Raw genomic sequence first — 19,574 nt, forward strand, 5'->3', positions numbered from 1 at the left:
TGAGTGAGTGAGTGAGAGAGAGAGAGAGAGAGAGAGTGAGTGAGAGAGAGAGAGTGAGTGAGAGAGAATGTCAATGGAGAAAAAAATGCAGAGACAGCTCAACTAACTTCACACCCCATCCAGAATAATCTGCACAAATAGCTCGCCCCAAACAGCATCTCTCCAAGCCTCTATCAAATTGTACATGGTTAGTGCGTCTTACAGCGTTAGACACGCAGGGCACTTTCCAAAAGTGTCATTGAGTTAAAGAAGCGGTCCGGGATCTTAAGCACTTACAAATTCGTAACATATTGTACGATTGTTCTTTTTGCAGGACGTAACATACTGTATAATACGAAATGAATGACATAGTACACAACTGTGCACAATTTTCAAGGACCCGTTTTGTCTCGTGACCCTACTTTTATTTATTTGATATTTTTTACATCACTTTTACTGGTGCATCCCTTTAATTAATGTCTAGTGTCCTTCTACAATGTTATTATAGAGTCACTGCTTCCCCAACCGAAAACAACAACAGTCTAACACTTTTCCATGTGAACTAGCAATCTGGCAACTAACAGGGTACTTTGAACTGTACAAGTGAAGGTCAAACTAAACAAACCTAAAGCAAGCTACAGGCCAAAGAATACTGAAACACCAACCCTATCCTGAATCCAGTCTGACTTCTACCCTCTATTAGAACCGGGTGGAGGGCTAGGAGAGAGAGAGAGGGAGAGAGAGCGAGCAAGTGAGCGAGAGGGCAATCAGAAGACAGGGAGAGAGATTGAAAGAGAGAAAGCAAGAGATGGGAAAATGAGGAGAGGGAAAGATATGGAGAGAGATTGGGGATTATTAAGGATTATTAGCTGCATTTAATTAGCTATATCATCCTAATTAGTGAAGATCACCTTCCAAAGAGTGGTAGTGTGCGGAGAATAGATCACAGAGGACCGACACACACACACACACAAACACATACACACGGTTGATTTCTAGGAATACATTCTCCATTTGGTCACACTGGCACAGCCACTAAAATCTCTGCTGTATTAAGGTACTGTGGGATCAATTCCCTTGTCTTTGCAGAAAGTAAATCCACTCAGAGTGAAGAAAGCATGAAGCGTTAAGATTCACTCCAGCGTGACAACACCTCAGGTTTTTCCCCTTTGAGCACACGCTGCCAGGATTAACAGTGAACATTTCACTGAGATCTCCCCTCTCGTTAACAGAAATTCAACTGTTAGAACGTCTCTCTAGTCTTCCCTCCCTCTCTCCCTCTCTTTCAGTCTGTCCAGACTAGTGCTCACCCAGGTGTTACCATGCTAGAATATGCTTTACACCACGGGCTCCCCTAGCATAGGAGTGTATGCGCACACACGCACACACACACACACACACACACACACACACACACACACACACAGAGAGAGAGCATGGTGTTCTCATCCCCTGTCATTGTCTGCTATGACATTCCACCAGTTATCTTTACTTGTCACAACAACATTCTCCTCCTCCTCTCCTCCTGAGAGAGAGAGAGGAGAGAGAGTTAAAGGCTGGTTGGATGAATGCAACAATTTGACTCATCAGCCGATGAACAGAAAACATATAACGGTGTTTGCCAGGGGTATCCCTCGCCCGGTTTCTCTCTCTCTCTCTCCTAGACGGGAGGGGGCTTGGTTCTAACTTTCTAGGTCTGTTAAAATGTAGTCAAGTTTGTGCTTTTAATGATGTAACTATTGGACCAATAAAAAATAAAATAAAAAAATCCCTCTGTCTTCTCCGCCCCCTTCTCTCCCTCTTTCTGCCCTCCCTCTCTACACCCTCTCTCACTCTACCCCCCCTCTCTCTCTATAAAAGGAGTTCTATAAACCAGCAGACTGAAGGTCTTGTCTAGTCTAACATGAGCTCCCCTGGCCTATGAGTCACAACACATAGAGAACAGAGGGGGATCTCTGAACTAGTTATTTTACAGGCTCATCCTTCAAATTGACCCATTAAACACATCCCAATTGAATTAGTCACTATCTGTGTGTATGTGTGTGATGAGCAGACGGACTGATTGCAGGGTATTTTTGGCAATGAAAACCCACATCACATTACCCCTCCTTCCACCAACAATATCTACACAACAATGGAAGAGTTTTCTGCCCCTTTAGTGTTTGAAGATCTGAGAAAATATTCCTGTAACAGATCTATGTCCACTGGAGAGTGAGAGAGAGAGAGAGCAAGAACGAGAGAGGTTGGGTGCGTAGCAGAGGATGTGCGTGCTAACACCAGCTAACCCTGGCAGGCTAACATCTGTCTACACAGAGGATAACATCTGGCCAGGGCACACATCATCAGGCAGGGGGGGGTAGCCAAGTGGGCAGGTGGTAGCGAGAGACCATGAACCGGGGACTGGGAATAGGGGGCTAAGGGTAGGAGACAGGGGGTATAGGGACTTGGCACACATCAACAGGCACCTAGACCAAGAGTTCACAGATGGGTAGAGTGTGAGGCTGGAGGACAGGGGACTGGAGGCAGAGGGACAGGTAGCTCAGGGGATCAGTGAGAGAGCAGGGCAGGCCAGGGATAGTGGCAGAGGATCCCTGGTGGGGTGAGGACTAGGGGCAGAGGATCCCTGGTGGGGTGAGGACTAGGGGCAGAGGATCCCTGGTGGGGTGAGGACTAGGGGCAGAGCGTCCACAGGATCGGTCCTGACCTGCTGCTGTGTTAAGCAGAGTTTACAGCTGCAGTCCATGTCTGTTAGTAGCATCAGCATAACCTCAATGACTTCCACTGGTAATACACCCACTATGCGAGGGAGAGAGAGAGAAATCACCTACAGAGCGATTAACCTAGAGAAGCGTCCCCTAAGCGAGCTGGTCCTGGGGCTCTGTTCACGAACACAAACAGAACACACAGAGCCCCAGGACCAGCAACACAATTAGGCCCAACCAAATCATGAGAAAACAAAAAGATAATTCTTTCCAGTGTGTCAAGTAATTAACAACAAAAAAATGAGCAAACTAGAATGCTATTTGGCCCTGAACAGAGAGTACAAAGTGGCAGAATACCTGACCACTGTGACTGACCCAAACTTAAGGAAAGATTTGACTATGAATATACTCAGTGAGCATAGCCTTGCTATTGAGAGAGGCCGCCGTAGGCAGACCTGGCTCTCAAGAGAAGACAGGCTATGTGCACACTGCCCACAAAATGTGTTGGAAACTGTTCTAACCTCCTGCCAAAGGTATGACCATGTTAGAGACACATATTTCCCTCAAATCACACAGACTCACAAAGAATTCGAAAACAAATCAAATGTTGGTAAACTCAATGTTGAAATCCTCAGTGTGCCATCACTACAGCAAGATGTGTGACCTGTTGCCACAAGAAAAGGGCAACCAGTGAATATTTATATTGATTTATTTTCCCTTTGTGCTTGAACTATTTCTACATCATTACAACAGTGTACATAGCCATAATATGACATTTTAAATGTCTCTATTCCTTTGAAACTTTTGTGAGTGTAATGTTTACTGTTCATTTTTGATTGTTTATTTCACTTTTATCTATTGTTTATTTAACTTGCTTTGGCAATGTAAACATGTTTCCCATGCCAATAAAGCCCTTTCAATGTAATTAATTGAGATAGAGAGAGAGAGAGAGCAAGAGAGAGAGATTGCAGATGCTCTTGGTGTCTCATCCCTCTGTGTCGACCATGTTTCCCTGTGTAAATAATTAAACTGCTGAACCAAACAGCTAACAGGACGCAAACACACACACAGCTGAACCTCACAGACTGAGAGAGCTAAAAGGCCACACCTTTTTACCACAGTAATAAAGCCATTAGCAAGCATTACACACATTAATCTCAATGACACACACACACACACACACACACAATCACAAAAAACACAGAGAGAGATTTACATGCACTCACTCAGCAATAACACAGAGATTGTCAAGGTAACCTCTAAATACTGGTCAATATAGAGCAACTCTTCTATTTGTAAATGACATGGTCTATTTCAATGCAGATGAAATGTTGGTTTTGGTTTTGACAATCTTATCTGGCTTGATCTGTACGGCCTGGCACTCAGGGCATTCAATCTGCAGATCTGTACTGCCTGGCACTCAGGGCATTCAATCTGCAGATCTGTACTGCCTGGCACTCAGGGCATTCAATCTGCAGATCTGTGGCACAGGGCCTGCAGATCACTGCCTGGCACTCAGGGCATTCAATCTGCAGATCTGCCTGGCACAGGGCAATCTGCAGATCACGGCCTGGCACTCAGGGCATTCAATCTGCAGATCTGTACTGGCCTGGCATCTGCAGATCACTGCCTGGCATTCAATCTGCAGATCTGTACTGCCTGGCACTGGCACTCAGGGCATTCAATCTGCAGATCTGTACTGCCTGGCACTCAGGGCATTCAATCTGCAGATCTGTACGGCCTGGCACTGGCACTCACGGCCTGGGGCATTCAATCTGCAGATCTGTACTGCCTGGCACTCAGGGCATTCAATCTGCAGATCTGTACTGCCTGGCACTCAGGGCATTCAATCTGCAGATCTGTACGGCCTGGCACTCAGGGCATTCAATCTGCAGATCTGTGGCACGGCCTGGCCTGGCACTTTACTCAGGGCATTCAATCTGCAGATCTGTACGGCCTGGCACTCAGGGCATTCAATCTGCAGATCTGCATTCAATCTGCAGATCCTGGCACTCAGGGCATTCAATCTGCAGATCTGCACTGCCTGGCACTCAGGGCATTCAATCTGCAGATACGGCCTGGCACTCAGGGCATTCAATCTGCAGATCTGTACGGCCTGGCACTCAGGGCATTCAATCTGCAGATCTGTACTGCCTGGCACTCAGGGCATTCAATCTGCAGATCTGTGCCTGGCACTCAGGGCATTCAATCTGCAGATCTGTACGGCCTGGCACTCAGGGCATTCAATCTGCAGATCTGTACTGCCTGGCACTCAGGGCATTCAATCTGCAGATCTGTACTGCCTGGCACTCAGGGCATTCAATCTGCAGATCTGTACGGCCTGGCACTCAGGGCATTCAATCTGCAGATCTGTACGGCCTGGCACTCAGGGCATTCAATCTGCAGATCTGTACGGCCTGGCACTCAGGGCATTCAATCTGCAGAACTGCCTGGCACTCAGGGCATTCAATCTGTACGGCCTGGCACTCAGGGCATTCAATCTGCAGATCTGTACGGCCTGGCACTCAGGGCATTCAATCTGCAGACGGCCTGGCACTCAGGGCTGGGCATTCAATCTGCAGATCTGTACGGCCTGGCACTCAGGGCATTCAATCTGCAGATCTGTACGGCCTGGCACTCAGGGAATTCAATCTGCAGATCTGTACGGCCTGGCACTCAGGGCATTCAATCTGCATTTGCCATGGTCACCACAGAAACACAAGGAAAAAACAGTGGCATTAATCAAGGTTTAAATCAATGTTCACCACGAGATAGCGAGAGAGCACTAAAGTGGCATTTGCACTTAGTTATAGGACTGTGTGTGTCTGTGTGCGTTTGTGTCGGGCAGAAGGTATCGGCACATGAGGTCTGCGCATGAGGCCTGCTGCCCCAGAACTGAACTAACCACCTGCACCTTAGCCCATATGTACACACACACACACACACACACACACATATACATTCATGCCACACACATCACAAATGCTGCTACCAGGCTCTTGTTATGATTGCTAAATACTGCACAATTTAAGCACTTGCCCCTTCCCCAATACACGTGTAAATATTGGACTATAAGTTGTGCCTTCCTGTATTATATTTATGCTAAAATGTTTATTCTATTCTATTGAGCCATTCACTTTATGTTCATATTCTTATCATTTATTATTTATTATTGTTGTCGCATTGCCGAGAAGGAACTTGCAACTAAGCATTTGGACGGTGTATACCATGTGTATCCCGTACATATAACTAAAAAACATGAAACTTGTGTGTGTGTGTGTGGGGTGTGTTTTTGTTTAACTATCCTTGTGGGTACCAGAAGTCCCCATAAGGATATTAAAACAATGAACATTTGGACAAGTGGGGACATTTAGCTGGGCCCACGAGCTTGTCCCCAATTTAGGCTTAGGGTTTAGGTTTACGGTTAGAGTTAGAATTAAGGTTAGGGTTAGGGGTTACGGTTAGGTTTAGGGTTAAGAGTTAGGTACAGCTTTAGGGTTAACGGTTTGGGGTTAAGGTTAGGCTTATGGCTATGGTTAAGTTAGGGTTAGATTTAGGGTTAGGGAAAATACGATTTTGGATGGAAATAAATTCTTTGGTTCCCACAAGGATAGCAATACAAAACTCTGTGTGTGTGAGTGTGTGTGTGTACACGGTCATGAGGTGTCAAACTGAAACATTGTGTTCATAAACAGCGTCATGGAAACCAAGGACACATTGACTGCCACATACACACCAACGCGCCTGCGCACACAGCAGGCATCTGCAGGAATCTTGCTAACACACACAGTTTGAACCATCACATCACTCCATACAAGGACATCCCTTACAATAGGCAACATAAAGACCTCTACATACCACATCCTCGACATACCACAATCACACTACCACTTTAACCAGTGACAAAAACTCACATCTTCATCCAATCCACACTTCCCCTTTCCTCCTCTCCTGTCCTCTCTTCTCCTCCTCACCTCTCTTATCTTCCTCCCCTGTCCTTTCCTGTCCTCCTCTCCATACCGTAGGTAATAGATTCGTGCATTTTCACAGAATGCCTAATGAAAACAGACACAATCATCCCACTCATTCATTAAACACACACACACAAACATGGAAAACGTTTACAAACACCATTCATTAAACAGAAAAACGGAATAGTATGGATGGAATGGCTCTGCGAATGACAAACACTCCACTCTGAAAGGTGGCCTACTGACACACAAGTCCCGTTAGCATCGTTAATAACTCATTAACAAAGATTGGAACAACGATATGCGGTAAAAGCTTACAGGATTTTTAGCATTGAAACTGATTGGTCGATAGTGGTTTCAACATCCAATTTCAAAGTTTGGTTTCCAGATTTTTCCAGTCTTGCGTGATGCATGTCTAGTATGCACACAAGCACGCACAAGTGCACAGACACACAAAACAAATCAAAACACACAGATCCATGTAATATTATTCATAAAATATTAACTTTATAAAAACATGCCTGAACAAAAGAACAAGTATTGCACACACACACACACACACACATATATATATAAGTTTCTCTGTTGCTACAGCAACTGCTGGCTTTCCATGACAATGGCAGTGGCGTTGCCATGGAGACAGGTATACAGCCCTAAGCAGATGGCAGCGAACTGTGAGTCACATGGAAGGGCTTTACTGTTCCACACACACACACACTCACATACAAGAAATCACAAGCACGCAAGATCACGTGCATGTATCTAAGCACATGCCTACACACACACAAGTAATGTACTCAAGTAAATCTATTAAACCAGTCCCAGTCAGTGACTGATGATTGTGGCGTCATAGTAAATATCTGTATATGGGGCAATTCCACGTTAACAGAATGATGCTGAGACTCAGATGTCTCACTTTAAAACGTATTTCAAACAAAAACAAATGATTGCAAAGTTACACAAACCATAAAACACTATGCACAAGGACAACTTTTAACAACATCCACTGAAAATGTTACAAAAACACATTTAGTTGAAGAACAGTACCGATGCAAAGTTTGGTAACCGAATGACGGCACAAACAACATCATTGTGTTACGAAACTTTGCATCTGCAATGTTCTTCAAGTAAATGTGTTGTGGAAAATGTTCTGTGGAAATTGGTAAAAGTAGTGGAATTTACCATTAGCATAAGAACATCTGATAGTTCCCAGAAGCATAGTTACTTAATATGTCAGCCACTGTTCACACACATGCATGTATGCACACAGAGCAGGATTGCATCATACAGAATGTTTCCTTTGTTTTCAATGTACCAGATTTTATCTCTCTCGGAGAACAAAGACAAGTAGATGGGACTTTACTCTCTGCAAGCGATTAGCAATGAATTTATCAAGCAATTATCTGAAAACACACTTGCCCATTTTTCAAGAAAGGTTTGGCTGCAGTGCAGGAATTTACAATTAAAACAAAACATCAAAGACATGTCACAGCGATACCAGGATAGGGTTTTGTCTGTACTTGACTCTGGCAAGTGTGTGTGTGTGTGTGTGTGTGTGCGTGTGTGTGTGCGCATGTGTGTGTTTGTACTCGCATGCGTATTAGAGGTTGAGGAGCGAAAATGAATTCCTGTCCTGTCTTGTCCTGTCAATTACTTTCCTGTACTGTCCGGATCCTGCAACAATTCTACAACGGAACTTCCTGTCCCTTTCTGATAACAATTCACTCCCTTCCTGTCCCGCGCTCATTTCTGCACACAGAAATATGCAAGTTATTGTGTTTGTTTAGGAAGTATTGAACATGATGATTTCAGCAATGCAATATGCGACTGACATGTGGTTGTCTGACCTGTCTTGGTTAAATGCACTGACTGGAGAACAAGTCGCTAAGGACAAGAGCGTATTCTAAATGACCTAAATGTAGATACATGAAGCTGGAGGATGAGGACCTAGACCCCCGCAGGATGGTCTGCTCAGCACAGTGCCAGCATAAAGCTGGAGTCTGCAGCCGAGTCACTGTGCACAAACTGTATGAACGTGTACAACACATGAACAAAATTAACATTTTGCTATGTATTTTTTTTTACTAAGCAGTAGTACCTTATAAGTCAATCTATTTTTATTTCACTCTTCACCTCAGATGGCACAGGTTTAGTTAAATATACAAACAATTGGGCTTGATGGTACAGTTGTTGGGAGTAGAGCAGCTATGCCACTTCCGGCCGCCTGTCCCACTATCCGATTGGTAGCGTATTTGATTAAACAGCAGCATTTAAAAAAACATTTTTTACAAGCCTGTACTCGGTTCCGTCATTGTTAAAGAAAACTCCATCAAAATCCTAAAACATCACTCTTTCCTTGGCTCTAATGTCAACGTTAGTGATGGGTCCTTGGCTGAAACAAGACGTGGCAATTGCTCTATTGAAGGCTTCATCATTTAGCCTACTGACAGTAGATTGGCGTCTGAGGTAGCCTATAGTGACTGGCTACAACTGGAGCGAGGCGCAATAGTGAGCTGCTGGAGGGAGGGGGGAAATGACCCTTATTTCATTTTATTAAACAATATTAGGCCTAGCCTACAGTGGGTTTATTTTATTAAATGCTTCACGCATTACATATTTCCGCCCCAAAAAAACTCTGTTTATAACTATTCCTGTACTGCCTTCCTGTGGACTGTTGATCCTGTCCCGAACTTGACTCTAAAACTTCAGTCCCATTCCTGCCAGAATCCCGCGGGAGTCCTGTTCCCCTGTCAAACTCTAGTGCATACAGTTGAAGTCGGAAGTTTACATACACTTAGGTTGGAGTCAATAAAACTCCTTTTTCAACCACTCCACAAATTTCTTGTTAACAAACTATAGTTTTGTCAAGTCGGTTAGGACATCTACTTTGTGTATGACACAAGTAATTTTTCCAACAATTGTTTACAGACAGATTATTTCACTCTATCACAATTCCAGTGGGTCAGAAGTTTACATACACTAAGTCGATTGTGCCTTTAAATTCCAGAAAATATATCATGGCTTTAGAAGCTTCTGATAGGCTAATTGACATCATTTGAGTCAATTGGAGGTGTACCTGTGGATGTATTTCCAGGCCACCTTCAAACTCAATGCCTCTTTGCTTGACATCATGGGAAAATCACAAGAAATCAGCCAAGACCTCAGAAAAAAAATGGTGGACCTCCACAAGTCTGGTTCATCCTTGGGAGCAATTTCCAAACGCCTGAAGGTACCACATTCATCTGTACAAACAATAGTACACAAGTATAAACACCATGGGACCACGCAGCCGTCATACCGCTGAGGAAGGAGACGCATTCTGTCTGGTTTGCAACTGCACATGAGAACAAAGATCGTACTTTTTGGAGAAATGTCCTCTGGTCTGATGAAACAAAAATATAACTGTTTGCCATATTGACCATTGTTATGTGTGGAGGAAAAAGGGGGATGCTTGCAAGCCGAAGAACACCATTCCAACGGGGAAGCACGGGGCTGGAAGCATCATTTTGTGGGGATGCTTGGCTGCAGGAGGGACTGGTGCACTTCACAAAATAGATGGCATCATGAGGCAGCAAAATGATATGGAAAAATTGAGGCAACATCTCAAGACATCAGTCAGGAAGTTGAAGCTTGGTCGCAAATGGGTCTTCCAAATGGACAATGACCCCAAGCATACTTCCAAAGTTGTGGCAAAATGGCTTAAGGACATCAATGTCAAGGTATTGGAGTGGCCATCACAAAGCCCTGACCTCAATCCTATAGAAAATTTGTGGGCAGAACTGAAAAAGCGTGTGCGAGCAAGGAGGCCTACAAACCTGATTCAGTTACACCAGCTCTGTCAGAGGAATGGGCCAAAATTCACCCAACTTATTGTGGGAAGCTTGTGGAAGGCTACCCAAAACATTTGACCCAAGTTAAACAATGTAAAGGCAATGCTACCAAATACTAATTGAGTGTGTGTAAACTTCTGACCCACTGGGAATGTGATGAAAGAAATAAAAGCTGAAAAAAAGTCATTCTCTGTACTATTACTCTGACATTTCACATTCTTCAAATAAAGTGGTGATCCTAACTGACCTAAAACAGGGAATTTTTACTAGGATTAACTGTCAGGAATTGTGAAAAACTGAGTTCAAATATATTTGGCTACGGTGCATGTAAACTTCCGACTTCAACTGTATGTGCATGAATCATGTGAATGTGCATGCGCGCGTGCTACATGAATATCTGTGTGTGCTCCTCCTCCTCCTACTTCTTACCTGGCTCCTGTCCTTGTCCACCTTCTTGAAGCACTTATTGAGTGACAGGTTGTGCCTGACAGAGTTCTTCCAGCCTGTGGGAGCGTTAGCGAAGTAGGGGAAGTGTTCCAGGATCCAGTTGTATATCTCCTTCACGGGCAGCCTCTTGGACGGAGCGTCCTCAATCGCCATGAAAATCAGACAGCTGAATGAATAGGGCGGCTTACAGTTGGGGTTGCGCTGGGCGTCGTATGGAAGGTCCCCGCCCACCATCGACGGCGACGGCGGGGTGTCGTCGGGGTCCCCGTTGCGGGTACCGCCCCCCTCACCGCCCACAGGGCTGACGCTGCGCAGCACGGGGTCTCCGAAGCTGTTGAGCAGGTTCTTGCTCTCGTGGAGCCAGTTGAGGTTGGTCAACTCCTCGTCCTCCATACCCGGGGTGGCAGTGCCTTTCTCTGGTTTGGCGGCCCCACCGGGGAGGGGTGCCAAAGGGAGGGCCAGGTGGACGGGGAGGACCAGGTCAAGTTCCTCAGCCTCCTGCAGGGCGCGGGACAGCGAGCCAGTCTGGTAGAGGTGGGACATGCTGGCGCTGGCTACACTAATGCCAGACACCTCAGGCTTCTTACTGGGGGGCATGACGGGACCCATGGACACCACCACCTAGACTCCTGGAGGACAGAGAGAGGGGGTGTTAGTGTTAGACAGTCAGGTAATGGAGGGAGAAAGAGAGAGACTTTAAAAAATATTTTTTGTGTTACTATTGTTACTATATAATCGTTGTTGTTATCATTCTATCATAACAGCACAGAACTAGCTGGAAATCACAACTTTACACTCACATACCTCATGTAACCTGACTCTTCTAAACACTCCACATTTATCCCACACACTCACACTGACATACTTTACACACTACCGTCCTATACTGAAAACTATACTTAAGTCCACGACCGCTCTCTGTTCCCCAACCCCATCTCTCTGTCTTTCTCTCTCTGTCTCTGTCAGTGGAGTTATGTAGAGTATTTCAGGCAGTGAGGTCTGCGGAAAACAGACACCCACCATACAGTCAAGTACTGCAGATGCCTTTCTCTATGACACACAGGTCATAACCATCATATAACTAATCTGCAACCTTCACATAACCAGGCCGGTGTAGCCCTAACCTTCAAATAACCAGACAACCTTTCAAATCCTGTGTCTCTATGATTGATTTACCCACAGCTGTCACTAAACACTGTACATCAAGTGAGTGAGTGACTCTCTCCCCACTCACATTATCTCTTTTCCCTCACTCTTTCTCTGTCTTTCTCTCTTTCTCAAATTCCCTATACTAGCTGTCCCTCTCTCTCAATCTCTCTCGTTCTCATCACTGCGTATTTAATTGAGGTAACAGTCATGTTTATATGGTTTAATCCGCCGGTATCTGAGGATTTGTTTTACCACAGCAGTCTCTGAAAAAATAAAACACTCATTCCCCCTGTTATAAAACGAGTCATGCTCCACCAGAGGCAGATGAAACCCGGGCCGGTTTAACAGTTACACGCCATGGTAAACACGCAACACCCAGATTGGACCACGCGCTCCCTTTAATTACGGCGAGCTGATTTCTTCTTCCTAAAAGAAAAATGGCTACATAAGAGACGCAAGCAAACGCGTTCGTCTTGCGGTTCCAGTGGTTAAACGCCATACCGTTTTCACTTGAAATGGCTTCAAAAGACAGCGGTTGAGCTGCACACCAGCACACCACGCTCATCGTGTATTGAACTAGGCTAGGCGCTGCCGGAACGTCGACTCTTCTGGGGATGACACGTCCCACGTAAGAACATTGATAATCAGATAGGCACTACAAATGCAATGTAATTTTTTCAGGTAGCATTCCCACAGATTGCAGCCTATGCCTATTGCACTCTTTAATCACTTTTAGAAGTGAAAAATAAAATAAAAACTATATAGCTTACTCACTAACTCAAGTGATGAGGACAACTTGTTTCCAATTTGGAACTGTTGGAAGAACAATCCCAGGAGCCTCTTCTAAGCGGAAAATAAATGATGTTACAGCAGCTGACAGACAGTCGAGGTAATGTCATTGTATGGAGTTGCCTTGTTAAGAGGGCGCTCGGTTTGAGGCCAGCTAATTATCAGAATTGTCTATCTACCACAACCCCGGCGAGAGCATCACCCTTTTCCAAAGACTGTCTCTCGTTTAAAAAAAAAAATGCATTTCTAAAACTCTCGCCTTTCTCTTGACTGCGCACAGGTGAGTGGCAGCGAAGTCATGTCATTGATGCCATACAGTAGTTCACAGCCAAACCTTACAGGTAGTAGGAGCCTATGTCAATGGTCCATCTAAACCAGTTGGCCAACATGACAGGCGCACAGAAGTCAATATTCTGGCAGTTTATTCACTGCGTGTCTTGGTGTACGCAAATCTACATTTAAACGTTGACCGTAAGAACTAGACTATAGTTTAAAAGTTCAAAACCAACCGTGGGAGCCGAGCATAGCCTGCTGCGAACTTGTGTCATACAAATGCTTCAAAGCACCGTTATAAACAGTAAGCCTATAACGATAGAAAATAACGGGGGGGGGGGGCATTGGGAGAACGATAGCCCTAGCCTACTGTCATCCCTATACTAAATAAGCTACAATAGTGTACATGTATACTATTCGTTTTTAATGAAAGTAGATTATATTTAGGGTATTTTGACAAATGTACCCTACGACTGTGCTTGATAGCCTACGTAGACTACGCGATATGGAGCCTATTTAATTGGTCAGTGACAAGATTAACTCGTCAAGTGGAATCATCCATCCCACAATGATCCCACCAACAACACATTGTAACAGCAAAATGAATGTCCGATTCCCGACGATGATTCCAAGCTCTGTTTCCTCTCATTAGGCGACCTGACGATATACGAATTGCGAGGCATAGACAAAACACGTCTTTGGAACAACCGCCTCTGCGTAAATTACTTTACAATCCTGCATTGTAATCCTCACCCAGAATCAAACACCGAGGTTTACAGAGACAAATCGAACCAAGTCCCGTCATAAAAAATCATAGTCCTCGGCGGTTATTTGAGCTCTTCCCCGTCCCCAATGCATACGGTGTGTGAGAGCGTGTGTTTCGTCGGCTCATGCAAGTGAAGAGAGGAGAACAGAGTTGCTCGTCAGCAAATTAGAAGTCCACACATGACCGCGTGGCAAAGCTTGGGGCTGGCAGTGCACACACACACACACACACAAAGCGTGGTGTTGAGCTTGAAAGTAAAGAAGTGAACATAATGAAGTCGAGTGTGTTTTAGGGCACAAATAGCAGCTGTACAAATACATCAACATTTGTTTTGGAGAGGAGGTGGAGAACATGCTAAAATGTGCCTCGGGAGTCATGCCCCCTGGATCATTTTAATAAACTCATTTTTGCAAATCGAGAGTGCCTTTCATTTGTTTTTGCCAAAGAAAACACATTATGTAAAGCTGTAATATAACTATAGGCTCATTCTGTTACGACATTTCGCATTTTCAATCAGTCTAAAAGTGACTTAAATTAAGACAGGGTTTATTTTATAATAGTGGGTTATTAAATACGGACATTTTCACCATTCATACCAGTAGGCTAATAACCATCTCCTCACTCATGCTGTAGGTCTATGTGTTCAGCAGCTAGGTCACCTGTGATACAAGTCAGTATTAGACCTCTATCCATGTCCAAGGACTTTGGGATGATGTGGAAACCCGGCCACTAGGGGCAACAGTGAACACTGTTCCCTTCACTTGCATTAGGCGGTAAAACTCCAAACTGACTTTAGGTCAGTTGGACCTGAGCTGCAACAAGCTCTCAGTCTCACGTCAGAATTAGTCATTCATCCATGTTTCTCAAACTTAAAATTTCAATGTTGTTCCAAGCCAACACCTCATTTGGCTGCCTTTTGTTCCAGTTCTCTGCTGCCTGTGACTGGAATGAATTGCAAAAATCGCTGAAGTTGGAGACTTTTATCTCTCACCAACTTCAAACATCTGCTATCTGAGCAGCTAACCGATCGCTGCAGCTGTACATAGTCTATCGGTAAATAGCCCACCCATTTTTACCTACCTCATCCCCATACTGTTTTTATTTATTTACTTTTCTGCTCTTTTGCACACCAATCTCTCTACCTGTACATGACCATCTGATCATTTATCACTCCAGTGTTAATCTGCAAAATTGTAATCATTCACCTACCTCCTCATGCCTTTTGCACACAATGTATATAGACTCTTTTTTTTCTTTTTTTTCTACTGTGTTATTGACTTGTTTACTCCATGTGTAACTCTGTGTTGTCTGTTCACACTGCTATGCTTTATCTTGGCCAGGTCGCAGTTGCAAATGAGAACTTGTTCTCAACTAGCCTACCTGGTTAAATAAAGGTGAAATAATAAATTTAAAAAATAAAATGTTACATTTGGAAGTGTTTAAGGTTAAGTTTAGGCATTAGCTCTGAATTATTAAGGTTAGGGTTAAGTTTAGGCATTCATTCCAAAATCTTAAGGGTAGGCATTAACTCCGAATGGTTATGGTAACGTTTAAGGTTTGGGATAGGCTTAGAACAAAAATCGCAAAAAACAACTTTTTATCATCAGGATTCAAACATGCAACCTTTTGAAAGTGAAGGTTAGGATTTGAGAAGGACAAAAATCGCAAAAACAACTTTTTATCATCAGGATTCAAACATGCAACCTTTTGCAAGTGAAGGTTAGGATTTGAGAAGGACTAGCTGATACTAGACCTGTGGGTAATTTAGGTTGAAATAGTGACACGTGATTGTTATTAAATCAAGAAGCATGACAGGGGGAAGTCATTAGAACATTCCTAATCAACCACACTCCTCTTCTCACTTGTTAACATTTGCACACACACTCCTCCACACTCAACTCATCCGCACACACACACACCTCCAACAGTTTACACAAGAAATAACTGCGTCACTAATTTGACTCATTCCAAAAAAGAAAACATTAAAGGGAGAGCAAACTATACTAAAGTACATGACCTAAAGTACATGACCTCTCTCTCGCTCTTTCTCTCTCTCCCTCCATTCTCTGTCTCTTTGAGTATGGCAGACCACTCTCCTGCAGGTCAGGCCAGGGCCCCTAGCCAAATACAAAGGACCAATCCCCTCTGAATAGACCAAGCCTGCCCCTCTCATACCCCCAACCAACTGCCAAACTGTCATCTCAACACACACACACACTCAACCACATGACTAATTATAAGTGTGTGTGTGTGTGTGGGGGGGCTATTCATGCCAGTGGTAAATAAATACTCAACTCAGCTACTGATAGTACTTCAGAAGTACATGGACACGTTTGTATATAACATACGCACACACACAGACAGACATGCACACGTGAGGGCCGCATTGGAAATATGTTTTTTTCATGCCTTATTATTCTATTCTCTATTTTGTCTTAAAGATAGAGTCAGGATACAACATTGATGCTCAAAGTAAACAGCATAGTGGGTCCATTTCCACAACTACTAAGAGCGTTGGAGTACGAGGCTCAACTTCTCTGCTGTTTTGGTCCAGTGGCGACCACATTGTAAGAGCGTGAAGTGAACCCATGCACAGATAGTCTTTGAATCTTGCTCATCGCAATATCTGCGGTGCTGCTCATGCAACGTCATTTTGCTGAGTTTACCTTTAACCCCTAATGAATAAAACACCACATCAATCAATGCAAACTTCTGAAGCTCTTTGGAGGCTTTGGAGCTGTTTACGAGAATTAGTAAAGACACCTCAGAAATACTACTAACAGTAAGTAGTCCTCCATCTAATTTAAACAGCAAGATATTTACTTCTAATGTATTCAAGCGATGTCTGTTTTGCATTGACAAGAACAACCAGCACTGTGTGTACCTTATTAGTTTCCCCTTTGACATAAAACATACTACACACACCAGAACGGGACAGAAAATAGTTGTATTTGGTAGTTTATTGGAAAAGACATACTTTAAAAAAAATATATAGCTACAGTAGTCAAATACAGTTTATATAGTTTCAACTAAAAGGCAACTATTGATATTCAAATACAGGTCTCAGAAAAACAAATAATATTTGAAAGTATTTTGAATACATCTCTGAAAAGTTATTTGAAAATAAATTATAATACATTGCTGCCAAATACAGTTGAAGTTTACATACAGCTTAGCCAAATACATTTAAACTCAGTCTATCACAATTCCTGACATTTAATCCTAGTAAAAATGTCTGTGTCTTATGTCAGTTAGGATCACCACTTTATTTTAAGAATGTGAAATGTTAGAATAATAGTAGAGAGAATTAATTTCAGCTTTCATTTCTTTCATCACATTCCCAGTGGGTCAGAAGTTTACATACACTCAATTAGTATTTGGTAGCATTTCCTTTAAATTGTTTAACGTGGTTCAAATGTTTCGGGTAGCCTTGCACAAGCTTCCTACAATATGTTGGGTGAATTTTGGCCCATTCCTCCTGACAGAGCTGGTGTAACTGAGTCAGGTTTGTTGGCCTCCTTGCTCGCACACACTTTTTCAGTTCTGCCCACAAATTTTCTATAGGATTGAGGTCAGGGCTTTGTGATGGCTACTCCAATACCTTGACATTGTTGTCCTTAAGCCATTTTGCCACAACTTTGGAAGTATGCTTGGGGTCATTGTCCATTTGGATGACCCATTTGCGACCAAGCTTTAACTTCCTGATTGATGTCTTGAGATGTTGCTTCAATATATCCACATAATTTTGCTTCCTCATGATGCCATCTATTTTGTGAAGTGCACCAGTCCCTCCTACAGCAAAGCACCCCCACAACATGATGCTGCCACCCCCGGGCTTCACGGTTGGGATGGTGTTCTTTTGCTTGCAAGCCTCCCCCTTTTTCCTCCAAACATAACAATGGTAATTATGGCCAAACAGTTATATTTTTGTTTCATCAGACAGACATTTCTCCAAAAAGTGTGATCTTTGTCCCCATGTGCAGATGCAAACCATAGTCTGTTTTTTATGGCGGTTTTGGAGCAGTGGCTTCTTCCTTGCTGAGCGTCCTTTCAGGTTATGTTGATATTGGACTCGTTTTACTGTGGATATAGATACTTTTATACCTGTTTCCTCCAGCATCTTCACAAGGTCCTTTGCTATTGTTCTGGGATTGATTTGCACTTTTCGCACCCAAGTAGGTTCATCTCTAGGAGACAGAACGCGTCTCCTTCCTGAGCGATATGACAGCTGCGTGGTCCCATGGTGTTTATACCTGCGTACTATTGTCTGTACAGATGAACGTGGTACCTTCAGGCATTTGGAAATTGCTCCCAAGGATGAACCAGACTTGTGGAGGTCTACAATTTATTTTCTGAGGTCTTGGCTGATTTCTTTTGATTTTCCCATGATGTCAAGCAAAGAGGCACTGAGTTTGAAGGTAGGCCTTGAAATACATCCACAGGTACACCTCCAATTGACTCAAATGGTGTCAATTAGCCTATCAGAAGCTTCTAAAGCCATGACATCCTTTTCTGGAATTTCCCAAACTGGAACTGTGATACAGTTCATTATAAGTTAAATAATTCTTCTGTAAACAATTGTAGGAAAAATGACTTGTGTCATGCAAAAAGTAGATGTCCTAACCGACTTGCCAAAACTATAGTTTGTTAACAAGAAATTTGTGGAGTGGTTGAAAAATGAGTTTTAATGACTCCAACCTAAGTGTATGTAAACTTCCGACTTCAACTGTATTTGACGAAGAACCAAAAACTACAACAATTAGTTGAATTGGTCTAAAAATATGATCATAAGCATATGGTTTTTGGAGGGCTCATAGATATGAATTTTAATATAGCCTGTAGCCAAGAAATTAAATACACGAGGGACATCACCTCAACATTAGAGTTGAGCACTTTTTCATGTTCGAAATGAGTAACAAATATAATTTCATAATGAGTAAGACATAAGGTAATACGGTAAGACTTGACATCAAGTTATTTTACATATGTAGTTTGCTTATTATGATAGCAACATTGTTGTTACATAGAACTTTGGAAATTGCTATATAATTGCATGGTATTTATTTAAAATGTTTTATTTTACCAGGTAAAACTGAGAACTGAGACTGAGAACATATTGTCATTTACAACAACAACCTGTAACAACAAGTTACAGGGGAGATGAAGGTGGATAAATTAGCCAATTTGGAAGCTGGGGATGATTAGGTGGCAATGATGGTACGAGGGCTAGACTGGGAATTTAGCCAGGACACCGGCGTTAACACCCCTATTCTTGGCATCATGAGATCTTTCCATCAATGATAAAGGAGTTATTACTTCAGTGAAATAAGTCACAGTCACTACTGTACACAAGAGGAAGAGTTACAAAAACTCTCAGCTCATTGCTATGCAATTCAAATGCAATTAGCACAGTATTATGTGACATGCTAATAAAATGATGCTCCAATTACACAGGCACAAGACCAGTGTAATGTTAAGTGTTACTGAGAATGCTAGCACTAACAAAATATGGCTATTAAGTGTTGAAAGGAAACTACATATCCGAAAACTGCCACTTTGAATCAGCTACAGAAAAGGTAGGATGAAAATCATGTTAGTTTGTATTCTGAGAGAACCATCGCTTTAAAGATGGTATAGTGTGTGTTTGAAACAAGAACACTTACCCTCA

The 19,574-nt window shown here is 43.1% G+C and overlaps 1 protein-coding gene across 6 annotated transcripts in view; it reads right to left on the reverse strand.

The window, feature by feature from the left end:
- The window catches only part of foxn3 (forkhead box N3), a 117,117-nt gene that overhangs the window by 66,808 nt on the left and 30,735 nt on the right, over positions 1-19,574 (reverse strand). For 4 of the 6 annotated variants that reach the window (XM_042329819.1, XM_042329815.1, XM_042329818.1 and 1 more), the window contains exon 2: positions 10,912-11,558. In XM_042329819.1, the coding sequence (XP_042185753.1) occupies positions 10,912-11,538 (627 nt within the window). In that variant the 5' untranslated portion in view covers positions 11,539-11,558. Of the gene's footprint in view, positions 1-10,911; positions 11,559-12,579; positions 12,687-13,893; positions 14,109-19,574 lie in introns of those variants that run through there. The other 2 variants (XM_024436846.2, XM_024436847.2) reach the window with 2 other exon arrangements.

This window comes from Oncorhynchus tshawytscha, linkage group LG11, assembly GCF_018296145.1.
Source record: "Oncorhynchus tshawytscha isolate Ot180627B linkage group LG11, Otsh_v2.0, whole genome shotgun sequence".
NCBI classification, from domain to species: Eukaryota; Metazoa; Chordata; class Actinopteri; order Salmoniformes; family Salmonidae; genus Oncorhynchus; species Oncorhynchus tshawytscha.